General features: G+C 38.3%; 1 protein-coding gene across 1 annotated transcript; it reads right to left on the reverse strand.

The window, feature by feature from the left end:
* Positions 1–539: 539 nt before the first annotated feature.
* On the reverse strand, positions 540–16,282 carry LOC112541572 (phospholipase A2-like). Its single transcript, XM_025171596.2, has 4 exons — positions 9,131–16,282; positions 6,547–6,712; positions 5,845–5,951; positions 540–4,086 (listed from the first exon to the last, which is right to left on the reverse strand). Exons 1-4 carry the CDS (start codon positions 9,168–9,170, stop codon positions 3,926–3,928), a joined length of 474 nt encoding a protein of 157 aa, XP_025027364.1. The 5' UTR covers positions 9,171–16,282; the 3' UTR covers positions 540–3,925.
* Positions 16,283–19,620: the final 3,338 nt, after the last annotated feature.

Raw genomic sequence — 19,620 nt, forward strand, 5'->3', positions numbered from 1 at the left:
CTGGCTGGCTGGATAGATAGATAGATAGATAGATAGATAGATAGATAGATAGATAGATAGATAGATAGATAGATAGATAGATAGATAGATAGATAGATAGATAGAATTGCCTGTGACAATTCACTTGCAAATGCTTTGGGTACTTCTAGATGGGCTTTTCCCCCTGCAGCTGCCTTGTTCTATATTTGCAGAAATTGGACTAATTCCATACCTGCATTTTCTTGCTTCTCCAATCTTTTTTCTTATAATAGCAACAATAAAAATTATGAGATGAAAGGCAGAATAGCTGCACAATGCTTTTTGATTGGCACTGATTCCCTCCATCTGGAAGAATCTGCAATTGATTTATATTGTCACTTTTTTCACTTCACTGCTCATTTACTTTCTTCTTTTTCTTTCCCCCTCAGCATAATTTGGAGCATTCGACTAAAGAATAATATCAGACATGACAAGAATTGCATAGTTAACAAACAGAAGCAAAACGGTTGTTCAAGTGTTTTATTTCTAAAAGTATAACAAAATGTTTTAGCATCCTTTTAGATCATATTCTTTCTTTTTTTTTTTTTTACAAATATGAAGCTTATTCATAGAATAAACATATAGAAAAAAAGTTTACAATTTTATGCTAATATTAATCAACGCCTTACTTGTTAGTATGGATGAAAACATAATGGCCATTCTAGCCAATATAAGTTAATAATTGTACTACAAACTGAGATTGGGAAACCAAGTAAGTGGTTTGAGAGGAAGGGACAGAAGATGAAGGAAGGAATAAGGACTGCACCCCCATTACTTCTGTTCAGAGTATCCCCTCCTGCCATTGCATTTCTAACTAAGTTGGCCATCAGGGCTTTCTTACAGATGGTTGTTCAGTTCTGTACCATGCAAGTAAATGGTTACACATTGTGTAGTGCAAATGGAGCAAAGGTAGGGAGAGGAGAATAAAAGTTTCTGAATGAGTATTTCCTATGCAATGTTTTTCTAATTAAGTCGTGCACTTAAAAACTTGCAACACATAGATCAGAACCAAACATAAATACATTATAAACATATACTTTGTGACACATAGTGATAGTTGAGGACTGGGATAATTTTCAGAGGTGAACTGAAAAAAATGGGAGCAAAACCACACGAATTAGCAATGATTGCCATGCCCATTTGCAAAAGCAGCCTCATTTCTGCATAAAGAGGAAGGGGCTTGGGCGGGATACTGTCTTTGTGTGTCTGTGTGTGTGTGTGTGTGTTTATAATCAGAAAGTGTTCCAATAAAGTGACTGAACTTGTTAGTCAAGCAGTGGCATCCATAGGAAACCACAATAAGGTCAAAATGATGACCTGTGTGATGACATGGTCATGCAAATGCTGCCAAAAATATCAGTTTAAAATAGTGTTGAGACTTTATTAACATCATATGATACCAAAAAGTCACATAGCAATGTTAGGCCATACTGGGAACAAATTAAAACTGGATAGAGCCAGCGTAGGAAAGCAAATACGCTCAAAAGACTAATTTCAGAGTAAACCAGAGATTTTACTTAAGTACATAGAAAATAAAACTGGACTCTAGTGTCATTCTATCTAGGTACTTGCTGTACTTAGACATTCCAGTGGGTTAGATTCCTGCCTGTATCTTGAAAGTTGCAGGCTTAGATTCCAGGTTCCCACCGAGCCCTGCTCCCCAGCCAGCTGCTGCTCCAAGGGAAAATTCAAAAGAGAAAATGTTTGGTCAACTAGCCTCCCCAACTTTTCTTACTCGGCCTATAAATCTATTATGGGTGTTTTCTGACATGACAGCACTCTAGGAACGTCCGTTATTAGAGGTGCTCATTATAGCCACACACACAAATGGACTCTTTAAGAATGTATGGAAACAACATTCCATTAATGCACTCAGTCACATGGACATTGCTGGATGTCAGCTACTGAGAGGCTGAATTGACATCAGTGTCTGTCATTCATATGGATTAACAGGACCAGGACAACCTGAAGGATCCATAGCCTTCTATTGTAGAAATGAATTTGCTATGGATCAGCATAGGGACGCGGTGGCGCAGCGGCTTAATGACGCTGAAAGTTGCCGGCCAGAAATGGTCAACACTTCAGCGGTTCGAGCCCAGCTTCGCGCAGCAGAGTGAGCTCCTGCTTCCTTCCCAGCTCCTGTCAACCCAGCAGCTCAAAAACTTACGTGAGTAGATAAATGGGTACTCTCACTCTGGTGGGAGGAAAAATGCTGGTGGTGCCTTGCAAAGGAGACGGGAGCAGTTGCCAGTAGCGCAGAAGCCACGCACGCCGGAAAAAGGCGCGAAGCAACGGAAACCCCGCCTCCTGCGCTCACCAGCTGGGCTCTGCTCTAGGAAGGAGGCACTGGCAAACCACTTCCGAAACACCTTGCCATGAAAACTGCAGGGACTTGTCCAGGCAGTCACCGCAGAATCAGTAACGATTGAGTGTGGATAAAAAAAAAAAATGGATCAGCATCCCCCTGCTTATGTGTGTGACAGATACTTTGGGTAACAATTGTCAGTCCTGCCCATTTGATTAGCTTGGCTAACACTTATGGGATCTGTAGTTCAAAACATTTGGAAGGTGCCACATTGCAGATAGCTATTTTGCCATCCCTGCTATAGTTTCTGGTGAGTGTTCTTAAATTTATAGAAAGGTATCCTGTGGGAAATTAACTGTTCCCTAACAAGACAGCACTTTTCTCTTCCTTTTGCACTGAAGTCACATGACAGTCCCAATTCTTTTTTTTTCTTTTTTTGTATTATACTGATTTCCATTGCTGTTTTGTATTGTTCTCTCACTGCCGTTTTTAAAAAGACTTGATATTTGTATAAAATTATATTGTCTTTCTAAACAGAATGGAGTCATATGGTAAACTTATATTTTACCATGTTAGCTTCTTAAATTTAAATTGGTGGATGCACTTCAATAATACAAATGTTCATATGCCCATTTTCAAAACCACTTCTACAGCATATATTTCTAAATACAGTGGAACCTCGGTTTACGAACTTAATTCGTTCCGTGACTCTGGGTCGCACCCCGAATTGGTCGCAACCCGAAGGAAATTTCCCCATAAGGTTCAATGTAATTACCATTAATCCGTTCTGGCGTGGAGGACAGGGAGGCGGCTATTGCTTGGAGGGAGAGTCCCCCTCCCTACGACCACGTGTCAGGGGCAGAAAATGGCCGCGGACCACGTGTCAGGGGCAGAAAAATGGCCATGGACCATGTGTCAGGGGCGGAAAATGGCCATGGACCACATGTCAGGGGCAGAAAAATGGCCGCGGACCACGTGTCAGGGGCGGAAAATGGCCGCGGACCACGTGTCAGGGGCATAAAAATGGCTGCGGACCACATGTCGGGTGGAAAAATGGCCACGGACCACATGTCAGGGGCAGAAAAATGGCTGCGGACCACGTGTCAGGGGCGGAAAATGGCCGCGGACCACGTGTCAGGGGCAGAAAAATGGCCGCGGACCACGTGTCAGGGGCGGAAACTGACCGCGGACCGTGTCACGGAAGGGAAAATGGCCGCATATCCTATTTGTACCCCGAGGCGGAGTTCGCAAACCGAGGTAAATTTTTGCGGCCGGAGCTGGTCGTAACCTGAAAAGTTCGTTAACAGAGGCATTCGTAACCCGAGGTACCACTGTAACTGATTCTGCAACAGTGGAGCTCTCCATATCTGGCTGATGACACCAGGTAGCAGGAATTCTAGATCTCTCTGCTGACATCAACTGGTTATCTAGATATTTGTGGGCCACCTACAGTATCCAAATAATGATTCATAATTTCAGAAGCGGGGAAGGTATAAACAATCAGGAAACCTGTAGCCTTTGTACAACCAGTTTAATAATTTGCAAAGGGCCTAATATTAAAAGAAAACTTATCAAATTTAAATGGTTTATTATAAAAATCTCTTAATGTCTGTTACTCCTGAAGCCACATACAGGATATGTTTGGCCGCAAAGAAAATTTGGCCAGAAGGCATAGTGCTTGTTAAATGGTGCAGATCTCCAACACCGAGCTGCTTCTTTGTCACACTGGCAGATTAATTTTTGACATCTGTTTAATATAGCATCTGAAGAAAGGAAAGAAGAAGATAATATTGCTAGTTATGATGAAGTAGAGCACAAAAACAAAATAGACTGGCTTATCTATAAAACTGGCATTTATTAAGACATATGACTCCTTCAGAGATTCAGGACTCTTCTGTTTGAAACTTTTTTGAACACCTCAAAATGGTTAAAATTAAATCAATACTGCTTGCAGGACATTTTGGACACTAAAATAATAAAAAAAAACACCTCATGACTGGAGGCTAAAGCATTGTGTGTGTGTAACAAGCATGTATTAGTCCACTATATCTTACATTGCATAATGTCTATTTCCTATATCCATGTATATGTTAAAGTGAAACACTGTTATGCTCCATGTTCATTTTTGCTTGTTAAGCCCTATCTCACAAATACTGTTTTAAAGCAAACATTTCTCTTGGCCCCTCTGTGAAAACTCATCTTGGAATTTAAGAATTAAGAGAGTCATTCAGGAGAAAGGTGTCTCAGCAACAGGTGCCTCTCCAGAAATCTAAACTCTGATTATTATGAAGTATTGGGGGGGGGGGGGGAGAAGAAGCAACATCTCTTTCACTAAGTAGGCAAAGGAGTTTTACCCTTGCTGCTCTTCTCAATTCTGAGGTAAAACTGTAATTTTTAAGAAGTCCACAGTCATGTTACTCTATTGTGGTGGTTGGTGATCCACTTTTATGTTGGGAAGTGTCCAAGGGCAAGGGCCACAGTGGGCAGGGTGCTAAGCAAGGCTGGGGTATTACAGAGCTTTCAGAAACAGTTCGGTTTTTTTAACGTTCTGTTAAGCCTATTTTGAGGTGTACCCTGCAGTTCCAATGTGTCACTAGCCTCAAAGAAGCAGAAAACTATATCCACTATTTTTAGCCATCACAGTCAAGTGATGACTACAATGGATGGCCTGCAGCCCTGAGACCACTGGATTTTGTCCACCTGTGTTTTATCAATTACAGCATATAAAAATTTGTAGAGATTCCAACCCTGTTTACATATTTTACATATTTATATTAAGATTTCTGTTTAGAACTTTATTCTTCCATCTTCAAACTAACCATAGACCTTGGGAAACTGACAATACACTGCAAACAGTTTGATTAAAAGTGCATGGCATAACTTAGCACAAGACAGTATATACCTGTATTTTAAAAAAGGTAACAGCGATGCATAAGTAGAATAATTAACAACATAGCCATTTTTCTCACCACTAGTCTCCACAGAAAGATTGAGACTGCTTTAAGTCAAGGTCATATGTGTGAACCCTTTATTATTTTACATCCTTTTATACTTTCCAGCCCGCTAGTGACCTGGACAAAAGGACTGGCATGTTCTAGCACCAGGCTTAACGAAATGGAAAAAACAAAATGATACTTTTGCTAGGCATAGGAGAGCAATACAATACCGTTGTTGGTCAAATGTCATTAGACTCACTTAATGAAAATATCCAACATCAAAATAAACACACTTTCACAATAAATCATTTTTAGGCCCAGAAGAAAAGTTTAATTCAATTACTGTTACATGATATTTCCACAAGCTGAATCTTCAGGCAGCTAATAAGAGATGTTGTTAGTATTAAAGTTGTTTAAAACAATAGTCTGCTTAGACCATTGCTATGCATCTTCCAACATCTCTGAGAAAACCTGTAGGACATTCTGAAATTAAAGCTGAATTCTTCACCTCTAGAACATCTGCACATACTTGTGCCTCTCTGAGATAATGTAAATAAAAATAATGACATTCAAGTTGTACCTTACCACATACCACAGCATTGTCCTGACAAGTCCACTTATATCTCTCCGTTATGGGATTACAACCTTGTCGTTTTGCAAAGTCGTAACAGCAGTCATGTCCATGGCAGCACCTTTCAGAGACAGAGACTTGTTAATACCATTGATGTGAGCCACTGAAGATCAAGCAAAATGTGCAGCAGTGTGAAACTCTATCTCTAGTTTCATAGTGCTCTGGTGTGTGAGACATTCTCAAGCACTGTCAAGTACTTTCATAAAGCCCATCATACTCTGGATATTTTAAAAAGTAATCACACCTCTGATCTCCGTTCCTTAGGAAATCATAGCAACAATGGTTTGATGTTCACAAATACATATTGTGCATACATGTAGGGGGAAAAACATTAAATGTAATACATCAAAATAAATACAACTCTACTGCAACAAGAGATCACAGTCATACCTTTTCTTCTATTGCTTTCTCAATTTAGCAACACTGTAATGTCATCCAGCATAATAAAGGACAGGGTTTGTACTCATCATATCATGTGGCTCATAACTATCTTGGTACTTGCTTTCCCTTTTCTTTTGCTATCACATTATGCTATTTTTTTCCCCAGATATTCTTATCTCAAAGTATCATTTAAAATGTATTAAACAGAGTAGGATTAATCCAGTTGAAGAATGTAGTGGAAAGGTTAACTTAATAGAGAGAAGTGGTTTACATACCAGTCTGTCTCATCCTTAGGCCACCCACTTCCTCCTGGACCACAATAGCATCCATAACCTAGATAGGCTAAAGAAAATCGTCTTGTGCCACATTTTATGGTTCCGTATAATTCAAGCAGTCCTCTTTTGTTCACAGAATGGTTTTTTCCAAGAACATCATTCCATACTGCAAAGGCAGAAATTAGATTTTACTGCATTTGAGTAGCTCCATAAAATAGATGATTTATCTCTTTTTACACAATCTGTTCCTGAATGAATGATTACATTAAGTCTGTGTTTGACTGGACAGCTGTTAGAAAGGAGAAGAAGTTTAGATTAAGCTTTGGACTTGTGTGCTCCTTTCACATCTGAGGTTGTCCTAACCACAAGTTATCACACATTCAACTGATAAATAAAAGTAAATATTAATTATGGTATTTAAAATAACCATACTTGGAATCATGCTTTAGTGTGACAGTTAAATGTGGAGCAACAGAAGAGAGAAGATGCATTAGACTCAGAAAAGGGATATGTTATAAATAATGACAATGGGAGGCCCAATCAACAGCTTGCTTCATCCCCAACTTCCACTGGCATACAGTCCCCACCAGATGTCTTGAGGAAATGCAGCCCTTTCAGAAAGTAAGCCTGCATACAGAAAGATGCATACCAACATTGCTATTTTGGAGGCACTAACTTTCTTTTTTCCATGGAATAGCTTTCAACAAACTCCCTTCCTGCACTAGATGGTGAAAGATGCAAAGGGCTTTCACGGGAGTCCTTATAAGCTATATGAATGTATCTGCTTGTCTTACAACATTTGCTATGAACTATGAGTATTCTTTATTTTAGTCTCCACACTTGTCAAGGAATATGAAAATTAAAACCATGTTGAAAGTGCAGCAAACGAACAGGAAACAGAACAAAGAGGCCAACCTTTTAACCTCCTGATTTGAATAGAATTCTTTGAGGTTTATCATGGGGACATTCTCAAAACAAAATCAAAACTCCAAACTGAAGAATTGTTTTAAAATTGACTTGCTTTTGTTTTCCAGAAATATGCTACCAAATATGCATGCCTGAAAATGTAATAGTCTTTTTTTATTACATAGTATTCAACCTTAATTTTTAAAACTGAAGACAAATATGTGACTTTGCTGTAAGAAAAAAATGAAAACCTTAGCAGCAGTTGTAACATCTGAGTCATAACAGGCAGGCTTACAACATTTACAGAAACAGTCTACTTCTACACATTTTAAGATGTATAAAACATTACTCAATTATAGGTAGCAGAATTGCTCAAAAGTCACGGAGAAAAAACTCTACATCATTGATAGAAAAATACATACGTACATATGTGTGTATATATACCAAATCTCAAAGCCTAGAAAAAACTTCCTGTAGAAGTTTATTAAAAGAATTGGATCAACATCAAGATAGGAAAGTGATAAAGTATTAGTACTGAATTTAGTCTGTGAATATTTACAGATTGGAAATCACAGCTTTTGGCCTTCAAATAATTAAAAGGATACTAGGGCTGAATTTCATCTTTTTTTTTTTTTTTACTCATTCCTGGCACACATCAGTTAAATTCAAAACTGAGTATCATTTCCAAAATGGTTTCAGCCATATTTTATATACTAAGGGTGACTTGCACAATTGGCTATTGTGTTATAGTATTTATTCAGCAAGGCAGTATTGCTGAAACCTCGGACAAGTTTAAGAATGCACAGAAGCCGCATGTTTTCTCTTACCTGGAAAGATTATTAAATAGTCTGTTAGAAAAATGCCTGGAATTTGTGGTGGGTTATATGGGTTCTTATAATCTTAGCTTGCTTAGCTCTGGAGTTTGCACTGATATATTTTAAGGTACATTAATGTAGGAATCTTCAGATAATTTAAAATACCTTGTGCTAATGGTCTTACAGGGTTTATTTATCTGCATGTAACTTCTAGATCAGTGCCTCTACTGTCCGACAGCATCTACTATTATATTTTAAATCAACAAACTTTCTCTGCTGACACTTGTTCACTCCACTTCAGTCTATACATGAAATAAAACTTTCTGCAGAAGCATCACTGTAGGAGGATGGAAAAAGAGGTAAAGTGATATTTAGAGAGACACACACATATTCAAAAAAGGTGGGAGGGGTATTCAGCTATGAGAACTGTATCTGCCATTGGGCTGAAATACCTATTGAATTAGTTCCACCAAAGCAGTTTTAATTGTCCAGTAAAGTCTGGACTTAACTGCAATGTTTAGGTGTGAAGCCCATTTAACTGGAGTAAGTACACTCAAGTAATGAGGCTATATCTCAGTTTTCAACTTTTCACACTTACAAATACAACAAATGTACTGAGTCCTTATTATTTATATGCTCAAACAAGTTATCATGAAATCATTAAGTGTTTTTCATGTCTGAGGACAATATGAAAAAAGTGTGCTTACTCACCTGTCCATGTCTTTCTTGCTTCACTTGAATAAAAGCAATATAAGGCTCATGTAATGCACCTTTGGCATTAAGTGGGGAAAACAGGAGGAGAAAAGGGTTGGTGTTTCTGTGAAGCCAGCATCTACCATCATTTGACATTTTTTGGCACTCACCTGCCTGAAACAGCAGCAGTGTCACCAGCCGGCGTTCCATGCGGAGGTCAATTCAGTATGACCCCACCCTGTCTGCACACTTACGGTCTGTTTAGATTCTCCCTGTAGTTCTGCTGTCAAACTGAGCCAAGCAGTGGGTGTATATAAACAATCTTACTGGATGCTCCTTTACAGTCTACTCTCAGAGCTAAATATATGAATCTATAGTTAAGTATGAGATACTTCCGAGCAAAAAGAGCTCACTATTCAGAAGCTAAAGGAAGGGCAGTTCTCTGATGCCAGGGCTTCTATTTGCAGATTGTTCCTTTCAGCAGGGTTTGCTAAAAAGGAATTTGACTGAATCTGCTGGAGATGTTGAGTTAATTGCCACGAGAAAGCTGGGGTTCTTTTCCTGTAAGCTTTTGCTTACAGTCCTCAGCATTTGTTTCCCAGCTTTGACTGTTAAAGGCTCAGTTCTGTAACAGGTACTGGCAGGTTCTTAAACTAAAGAACTGCTAAAAATTAAAGCTCTTTTCTCTTAGTGCTTGATATTTTAGCAAGCTATTTAAAGTAAAGAATGTAGTTCTAATCTGGTAATATTAGGGTTCCCAATAAGTCTGTGGGCCCAAGCACCCCCTAGGTGCTCCTTGCAACACCTGTCTTTTTTGTCTGGGGCTTTCCTTCCACCATGAGAGCCATTTTGTGAATGAGCAAGTCCTCCCCAATGCCAGACATAACTCTCACTCTCAAAGGTCCATATGTGTTCATTGGCCAAAAAAAAAAAAAAAAAGGAGACTTCTGAGTAAATTAGTGTTCATTGTAATCCTCTGAAATCTCACTCCTTTAGGGACACATTATTATTTTAAATTACTGATGTCATACCAAGCACAGAAGATGCCCAAGTATTGTAGCAGAAGATCTATATACAGGTTTTATTGCTAGACAAAAATAATGTACAAAATACAAAAGGCACTTAAAGAGTTGAATAATCAGCTGAGATCTTCATTCACATGGAACTTACTGTATTTGAATGATACAAATTGCAAAATGGCTAAAAGTAATTAGCATGGTAACAATCTAAAATATCAGTGCTCAAATTCAGGCTCAGGACTGTCTGCCAAATGTCAAGGATAATACTGGCCATTGTTGTCACACTGGCTTATAAATTTTCAAGGACTGCCCAGTTGGAAGGAAGGTCCAGATGGTCTAATTTTCTTTCATTCTTGTCTTTTTTATGCACATAGATGAGACTGAGTGTTCCAGTCTCATCTGTCTTGCAACAAAGCTGAGAATGTACATGACCCTCTACCCTTTGGAGCCAGGTATCAAGAGCCAGCTATTTCTAATCTATGGTCTTTAGTATTCTTCAAATGGAATTATTAATTCTTTTATTGTTTAAATGGTCATGGATTTATCATACAAATGGAAAAGGAAAATGCAGTTTTAAAATTGGCAGTCATCTGCTTCTGTCCTGTTTTAGTAACCCTCATAGGAGCATAAATAGCTTAAAAGAATTTCAAAAGCGGATTTTTAGGGTTGGATAAAAACAGTAAGTAACCTGACATCTTAAATTATTATTATGTAAGTCTTTACTGGCAGTACCCAATCTAGTTGCACAAACTTCCTCCAACTCTTCATAGAACTATCCTAAACTCTGCCTTGGAGTAAATTGATAGCAGAGGATCTAAGATATTTTATACATGGCACTGGCAAGCAGCATGGAGCAACATCTGTATCTTCCCTTCTCTATATGTGTGTTTTAAGTCCCTATTCCTCCCCCTCCCCCCATTATAAGCACTGGAAGAGAAATTATTTAGACTGGGAGAAAGCAATGCTCATAGAGGTGTGTATGAGTGTTTCTGTATATACATAACAAAATTGGGAACTCCTGTCATGATTTGATCCCAAGTACAAAATTATCCCCTTCCTTGTGTAATTTATGATGTGACATGTATAGGTTGAGATACAAAATCATTTGATATATGAGGTTAACTCAGATCTAAACTAAGGCCACAGGAAAATTTAAATGTAATGTTTATTCCAAAAGGCGAAGGATTTCATTCTTGAAATAATATGCAATAGTACAAATGAGGGTGTTGATATCCCCTAAATGTATTAATTCATGTTGAGATTTAAAGTATAAAAATAGCCTTTTCATGTTTACAGTATTGGTAATCATGTCCTTGACATGCAAATGATTTTCCCTTTTACTTTCTTCAAACATATTAGAAAAGTACTGTAAAAGAATCAGAAACTCTGGAAGTATAGAAAAATCTTACTTTTTCTTTCAATTCTAAAAGTAGGAAAAACAAATATTAGAGGCCATTTAAGGATTAAACTTGGTATAAACTTTGAATTCAGGAATTCTGTCATTACTATGGAGATTCAAGGAAAACATATGTAAAGAGTTGGTGACATGAAACATAGAAAAACTGTGTTTACAGGACATCATGACTTCAGCTAGAGTTAAATGTTGTTTCAGCTACAAACTGACAACAAAACATGTATTTCCATGTGATGACTATATACTTTAATATATAGATTTATATAATTTTATCACCCAGTTCTAAGAGACACGGCAATTAGATTTTTTAAAAATTAATAATTAGAGGTAACTGGGTTGAAAGGGAAGAAGATAAACTTGTCAAAGGAGAATCCAAACCCAAAGCTTTAGAGTCATCGGTGTAGCATCCAGGAGCGCCAATGTGCCCCTGCTACTATCCACTACACTCCCTGCTCCACTTGATCTCTTATATTTTAAAATAATAACTCTATTGTTATCATCATCATCATCATCATCATCATCACCACCACCACCACCACCGCCACCACCACTATCATCATTAAGAGACTGGTGTACTGCAATGAAAAATACCAGTCTTCAACAACATCTATATTTCCAAGAATGTCTCTGGGTTCTAAATGAGCCCTACAGTCTTTCTCTTGAATTTAATAGTAATAGTAATAATAATAATAATAATAATAATAATAATAATAATAATAAATAAAACTCAGAAAGGAAAAGAAAAATAAAGGAAGAATATAATGTGCAAAACAAAAGAAAAAAGAAAGGAAAAAAGAAGAAAAAAAGAAAATATTTAAAGAAGTGACTTTCTATCTTCATCACAAGTACAAACCAACCTAGTAGTTCTTCATCCCCTATAAGGTAGCCCTACAGTATTTCTCAGAAAATAAAACTGATTACTAACTACAAGCCACTTCTTTGTTCAGAAGTATGGCACCTACTCAGGCAAAATAGTATTCTAGTAAAGCAATATTTGGTAACTGGTTATGTACTCATGGCAAAGAGACTTGCCTCCTCTGGTACCAACAATAAGTTCTTAAAATTCCCAACATGCTCACCAACCTCAAAAGTTGGGATCTCTGAACTAGATGCAATAAGAAGACAATGAAAGAAACAAAGAGAATTATACAACCTTTAAAAGACACACACATACACATACACACAAAAGAGAATTCTTAGGAGTAGAATGGACAGAGCAAAAGCAGACTGGAAGATGAGACAGAAGAGTTATGCCTGCTTACAGTGCATTGAGAGCTGCTTGGAAGCCACTGTAAGAAATGAACTGGTTACCTAGTAACCTCTATATGCATCCTTCTGCCTTCTAGAACTGTTAACGTGAATGGACTGAGGGTGAGGAGCAAACTACATGATGTATTAAATATTGCAAAAGATCAAGAACAAAATATTGAAGGTAGGAGGATATGCCCTGTTTTCTATCATCTCACAGTGCAAGATTCAGAATAGTGTCTTAAATTATAAGAAATGAGATAGTGACTAAATGTTAGGAAAGTGAGTATCTCAGATGGTGGTTTCTCTACACTTCTTGGGCTGCCATGCCATGATGTTACATGATGGTCTGTAAACTAGTGCAGACACAATGCACATTCCCAAAACCTATGACTTACCTCACCCTGAGGAAACGGATGTGCATGTTCTCACCCTCACTTAAGAATTGGATGAAACTCACATTACAAGTTCATCCTGCATTGGTGGGCCTTCGTTCTCCTACTGGAAAACCCACCTGTCATGTCTCCTGAAATCCAGCTCCCAGTTAATGCTTCATTCACCTAGCCAAAATGAAAGCCCTCCAAAGCAATTTTGCTGGCATACTACTTGGACAGGATTTGCTGGATTAACATACCTCAGGGCTTGTTAGAATGCCACGTGTGATGCTGATTAGGCACTAAGGTAAACAGAAAACGTTTAAGGCTTTTTAGTGCATTTATTAATAATTTCAAAAAATAATTTTCACTTGCAACCATCCTTCTACTAGCCCAATGAGGAGAATGCTTTGCAGATAACCAAATGTATACAAATACATGTGGGCCATGCATGGACACTGAGTGTGTGTAGGGATGGGGACACTTGGAACTTCTGTGCATCACTTTTTGTGAAGAAAGGAGAAAAGCTGTTTGTTAATTTAAGGAGCAGTGAAAACTCAGTTTGAAACAGAAACTGAGAATCAATTGGCTGAAGGTGTTTTTTGCAAGATGCCGACATGCAAGCATATTGACAACATCATTCTGAAAGCATTTGAGATCTGCAGTTGATAATGAAAAAGTAGAGAAATTGTGTACTGGTTTTAAACTCTGGTCAGAAATTTAGCACAGAGAAAGACTGGTAGCATGACAGACCTCAGTAAGGATAGGAGAACCAATTGCCTGAGTAGGTGATAAGCTGCTCTGTGCTAAATATGTTGGGGATGCTTCGATTTATACTCCTACACTAAACAGTGTTGGATTTGATGGCTTAAATGGCCCATTCCTCTCTGATTCTAATGTTAAAAGGTAGATTTTATAATGGAGTAAATGCACAGAAGCTCAACCCTGACTGAGACCAAGAAAATATCCATGCCCTTTGTTTTATAAAAATTCACACATACCACAGATGTGATTTTGGTGGGCCATTTAAAATTATGATTGAGATCTCTGCAATCTATCTGTTATGTTTAGCCAACAACCCTGTATATGGAAAGGAAAGTAGCTATCCTGAGAAGGCATCTCTGAAACATCACAAGGAATCTTTCTATGTTCTAGGGGAACCCAAGATAATCCAGACTAGAGCAAAGGCAGTCAGTTCTAATTTTGGGCTTGTGTTATTGTTTCCAAGGGCTATATAGGCATGGTTTGGTGATATCACCAAGGTGGGCAGATCTGAGTTTTTCTACTTCTTCATTTGATTGGGGGAATGATGAGACAAAATGTATATGATAAACTGCTTAACAAATTCATTTCATCCCTTATTTTGCTCCACCTCCCATGGAAAAAATCATATTGCCAAAATTGGCAGAGCGTTTAGATATGTTCAGGGGGCCAAATGCCCATCCAGAACTGAAACATGCTTTTACATGTTATTATGCACAAATTTAAGTGCCTGATAACCATACATAATGTAGGTCATAATAATGAAACTCTTATGAGCAAAATCTCTGTTTCACGTTTTCTCATGGCAGCTAATCTATTGGAAATGTGAACATTTTAAATGTGCACACTTGTTTCAACTGCCACAAACGTTAAATGGGTGTACATGTGCATTGGAAAAGCATAACAACTTTTACTGCTATTTGAATTCACTTTAGACAGGCCTGATACTCACATCATGTATAGTATGTACAAACAATGTGATATAAAAACTAAGGGATCAAAATCCTTGTTATATGCAGCTTTTGTAGATTTCAAAAATGCCTTTGATTCCATCTCGAGTTAAACTCTGGGAAAAGATTAAGACCACTAACATTGACAAATGGCTATTGTTCATTAACCAGTTATATACTAACACTAATTGATGCAATCCACTTGTAAGACTCTCTGGCTCTATACCTGTGCAGAACTGTGTCTTGGAACCTTTATTCTTCAAATTCTATATTAATATCCTGGCCAAGACTCTCCATGGAGCAAACTCCCACCTGCTCGTGTTAGTGGAGCAATCCTTATTGATGCAGTTATTTTATTGTACGTACAAATAAGCTTTAGGAAGATCTTGTGGACTCTACCAAGAAACAGAATTAATGGCCTTTGCCCCAAAAAAGTCTACGTTTTTAATGTTTTGTTGCTGTTCCCTTTGCCCCAGTGATGTCATTCAGTTACTGAAAGTAGCATGTATAACCCTCCCTTCTCCTTTTTTCCCCACAACAAACATGCTAAGGTAGATTGGGGTAAGAGAGTGACTCTGCTCCAGAGTCACATGGTTGGCTTCCATAGCTGAGGATGGACTTGAACTTTGGTCTTCTTTGTCCTGGTCTATCTTAATCGCTACACTACCCTGGGTTGTCTTTTAAGTGATGTTAGCAAATTTCAGTGGCAAACCCCCAAAAAACAGAGACACAATTTTCTATTTTACTTGTCAGAAGACAAATAAAAAATAGTTTCGTGAGCTCTCTAGATAAAATATCCTAAAAGGAAACACCTAAAAGGACAACAATTATCACCAATATACATATACAAAATACTGACCTCCATTCTCCTTCAGTTTTACAATCCTGTGAAGAGTTTCTCTCTCTTCATTTAAACAAGCATTTTAGCACCAGGAATCACAATTGGAGGACTACAGTATTCACAAGTTTGGACTGTACTTTTTTTTTGGTATTGTTAGGTAAATAGATTTAAATATTAATAATTTAATTTTGCACTGTGCACTGTGTACACTGTATGCATGCATATTTATTTATGTAATGGTTACTTATTTGTGAGTGTTATGGTTGTAAAACCAATTTTGATAAGTATAAGATATTCACAATTCCTGGTGGGTTCAGGGAGCAGCTAGAATATTTTGGACATATATTTCATGTCAGTCACAGTTTTGTCCGGCTGGGGAATTTGAAAAGAATGGGCTCATTTTCAGCAGCTCTAGTTACTTTAGAGGTATCTTGAAATACTGCAGCTCATCTTTCTCCAATGTGATGTTTTCAGCATAAGACTTCGGTTTCCTGAAGAACCAAAACTTCCTGATAGAATCTCTAGATTGGAGATCATTGTAGTCCATTGCTTGGAAAAGACAGACTCTGTTTCCACCTAGTGGAAATTAATGGAAAAGGATTAGACATTGGGTAGAATGTGCTTTACAATGGATTGTGAATTTAGAGCCACTGATATATGGAAAGTCCTCTACACACAGTCTTCTAAAAGACAAAAATACTAGGAAAATGTGAAATCTATGCAATACCCATGTAATATACCAGTATTAAGAACTGAAACATATCTTCTCCAACTCCTTTTTTTAATGTTATGTTACTAAATGCAATAGATGTCATTAACTGTACTTATGTACTTATTTCTACATAAAGGAGTGTAAGTACTTATGTACTTACATGAGCTACAGGGATTTTTTAATATGAAGAATCTCATATGAAATCTTATCTGCAGTGCAACAGCAGAAACTATTCCAGAATGCTGCATTAACAAGCAACCCACCAATATTCTGCAAAATAAAATATTTTCTGAAGTTTCATAAAATGTTTCCTTGAATATCAGTGTTGGGTCCTCAGTTGACTCCCCACTTTCTATATTTATTCATTCCTTGAAAAGCTAACCAGGTTAGCTAGCAGATTTAGTTAATGTTTGGATGGGAACTAACCAAGATATAACAAGGTTCCAAGCTTTGATACAGAAGTCAAAACACCCAGGAAGAAGCCAATGACAATCCACTTCCATATCATTGCCAAGAAAATTGCATGAAATCCTAGCAGTTAAGCTTAACTTGTTTTTACTAGACACTTCTCTGCCCAGAGAAAGGCAGTCATACTGTGATACTGGACTACTGGACGCCTACTCTTGCTCCTGCTGCAGCTAGGCCAGCCTTCCCTAACTTGGATCCCTTCAGAAGTGCTGAAACTGTAACTGGAGTTGCAATCTCAACTTCTGGAGGCACCCAGTTGGAAAAAAGCAGGGCTGGACTATTTACTTTCTCTATCTTATGATTGGTCTTGGTGTGTGAAACAGATTGGGTGGGGAACAAACAGACTCAGCCATGAGCATTTGTTGGTGACTGAGTGTTCTTTTATAGCTGGCTGTGTGTGTGTGTGTGTGTGTGTGTGTGTGTGTGTTGAAGGAGGACAGTCGCTTCACAGAGACAGTGGAGGCTTTTTGGGAGGGTATTTTACTATGTATAGGTATATTTATAGGAATTAGTGAAAAAATAGAAGTAGTTAAAGCCGAGTTTCCAAACTTTTCAGTTTCTAACCTTCTCTACCTCTCCCAGGGCTACTCACTAGCAACCACCTGCTCTGTTGGGTAGCTACCAACTCCCCCTTTTTTTCCTCCCTCCCCCTCAGTGCTTCACTGAGAGAGCGATAGGAAGGAAACTGGCTGTTACTTTAGTGTGCGCTTAAAGCCTCTCTCCTTCCTTTTCTGACCTCAACAGCTGTTCCTCTGCATAGAGGTTGCAGGATGCACCTTTCTTTGAATCTTCTGCCCAGCCCTTCCCAGTTTGGGGCTTCCCCAAAGGCTCCAGGTGTCCATATGCAGGCAGCCGCCTCCCTCTGTTCCTGTCTGCCTTGGGGTTCAGGTGAAGTCCGTGTGTCAGGATTTTCACTTTTCTTCTCCCAAGCAGCCTCCAGCCTTTTTCTTCTGGGGCCAAAGGCTCTTTCTACCCTGATGCTTCAAAGCGGCACAGGCTCAAACACGGCAATGCGTCTCTCCATCTCCTCCCCCCAATCCTTTTACAGCTCAAACCGGCATTTCCTCTAGCAGCTGAGGATGTGGGTTCCCCTCCAGGGCTGTAGTCCCCATGTACTAGGTTTGGCCAATGAGCAGGCTGCCTCCATCTGCCCCACAACAGACCCCGGTAACAGCCAGGACAGCTTCGCCTGCCCTTGTGACAGCACAGTTGCCCTGCAAGGCCATACCCGAGTTTCTTCACATTTTCTTCCTTCTCCTTCTGCTGACTTGTGCCAGCCCAACCACAACCAGCCTGGCCACAAAACCCATATACCACAGATGTACCACATAATGTAGCAGGAGTTAAAAATAGACAAAATTGTAATGCCTTTGAGTATTAACAGAGGATATTAAAGGATGTATGTAATAAAGGGGAATTATTTACTATATAAATGCAGTTTCATTTTTACAGAGCACTTTCTCCAAATTGCTCAAGATGGTACTTCTGTCAACAAAAATATTGCTTTCCTAACCACTATCCTGACCCTAGCGTTTACAATAAAACCCTCTTGTACAGATTAAATAATTGGCCTGAATTAGTCTATTGCCGGATGAAGGTCTTTTCATGGAAGGTTATGGATTATAATCTATCATACTGGATCACTGTGGGTTGGTAGATGGATGTTTTTCGAGGTCCCAGCCTAGGGCTGAGAGTGAATGACTGGCCCAAAGTTACCCATGAGCTTACTGTCACATCTCAACCACACACTGAATAATATTTTAATAAATTTAAGTTAAATACTAGATTCTTTCAGTCTCTAGCAGCACTGTAACATTTCATAGTAGAGAAGTTTATTGGTATTAATGGAAAGCAGAAAGTTGGCAGAAATTGTATCTTATACGGACCCATAACCCAAGCAGTGAGGGGAAGGTAGGATACTTGAACATGCTTCAGAAATCCAGATTCACTACTGTTAGGAAAACTGAGGTTAATATGTAAACCATGCCTAAAAGTATTCACAAAAACATACTTCCTTATATTTATTTACCTCTTGTGCAAGTCTTGGAATCTTTTTAGAGCCAATCACAAGCAGCTAAGTTACTAAATAATATTCTATACAGTGGATTGCAAGTTCAGGTCATTCTCTGGAACCGATTGTGACTGACTGCATCTTAATTATATGCATAAATCTATGCTCCTTAATGGCACATAATCCCTCAAACGAGATCTATTCACGCATAGGCAGCAGTTGGTAGGAGGAACAGAACACTATAAACATCCCTCTGCTGATTTATAAGCCCAGATTTTGTGTACACTGTGTGTAAACATCTCTTTTCTCACACATGTACCTAGTCAGTCTTTCAATTTTTCAGAACAAAAATCCCTCGAGTTTGATTCAGGTAACTTACTGACTAGGAATAATCCAGAAGAATTGCTAGAGGAGCCCATGGGTAGGTTACAAAACTACATATGTGAAATGTAGTAATGGCTGCATGGAATGCAGTCTAATATTCTATCATTTAAAAATTGCAAGTTTAATTAAAACAATTCAGCTTTTCCTGCAAATTACGTATATATAATATCTGCTTTTCCTCATTCCTTCTCTTCCTGACATACCTTAGTTTTCCAAATCACACTCAAAGGGAACTTTATTTGTAAAGAAGAAATGAGAAAACAAGAAAACAAAAGCAGAGAAGAAAACACAGAGAATAGCAGCACAAGTTGTGTTTTAAGGTGACTTTCAGGCACCCACTGATCTGGGAAAGAAATCCAGCATGTCATCTGACATAATACATAGGTTTTGCTGAGCATGTCCAATGGAAGTGATGCTTAGGTTAGTGTCAATTACTGTTTCATAAATTGCAGTGGGATGTATCTACTAATATTAAAC

The sequence above is a fragment of the Python bivittatus genome, unplaced genomic scaffold, assembly GCF_059951505.1.
Source record: "Python bivittatus isolate LINGU-HERP-01145 unplaced genomic scaffold, Pbiv_v1 ctg000340_np1212, whole genome shotgun sequence".
Lineage (NCBI taxonomy): Eukaryota > Metazoa > Chordata > Lepidosauria > Squamata > Pythonidae > Python > Python bivittatus.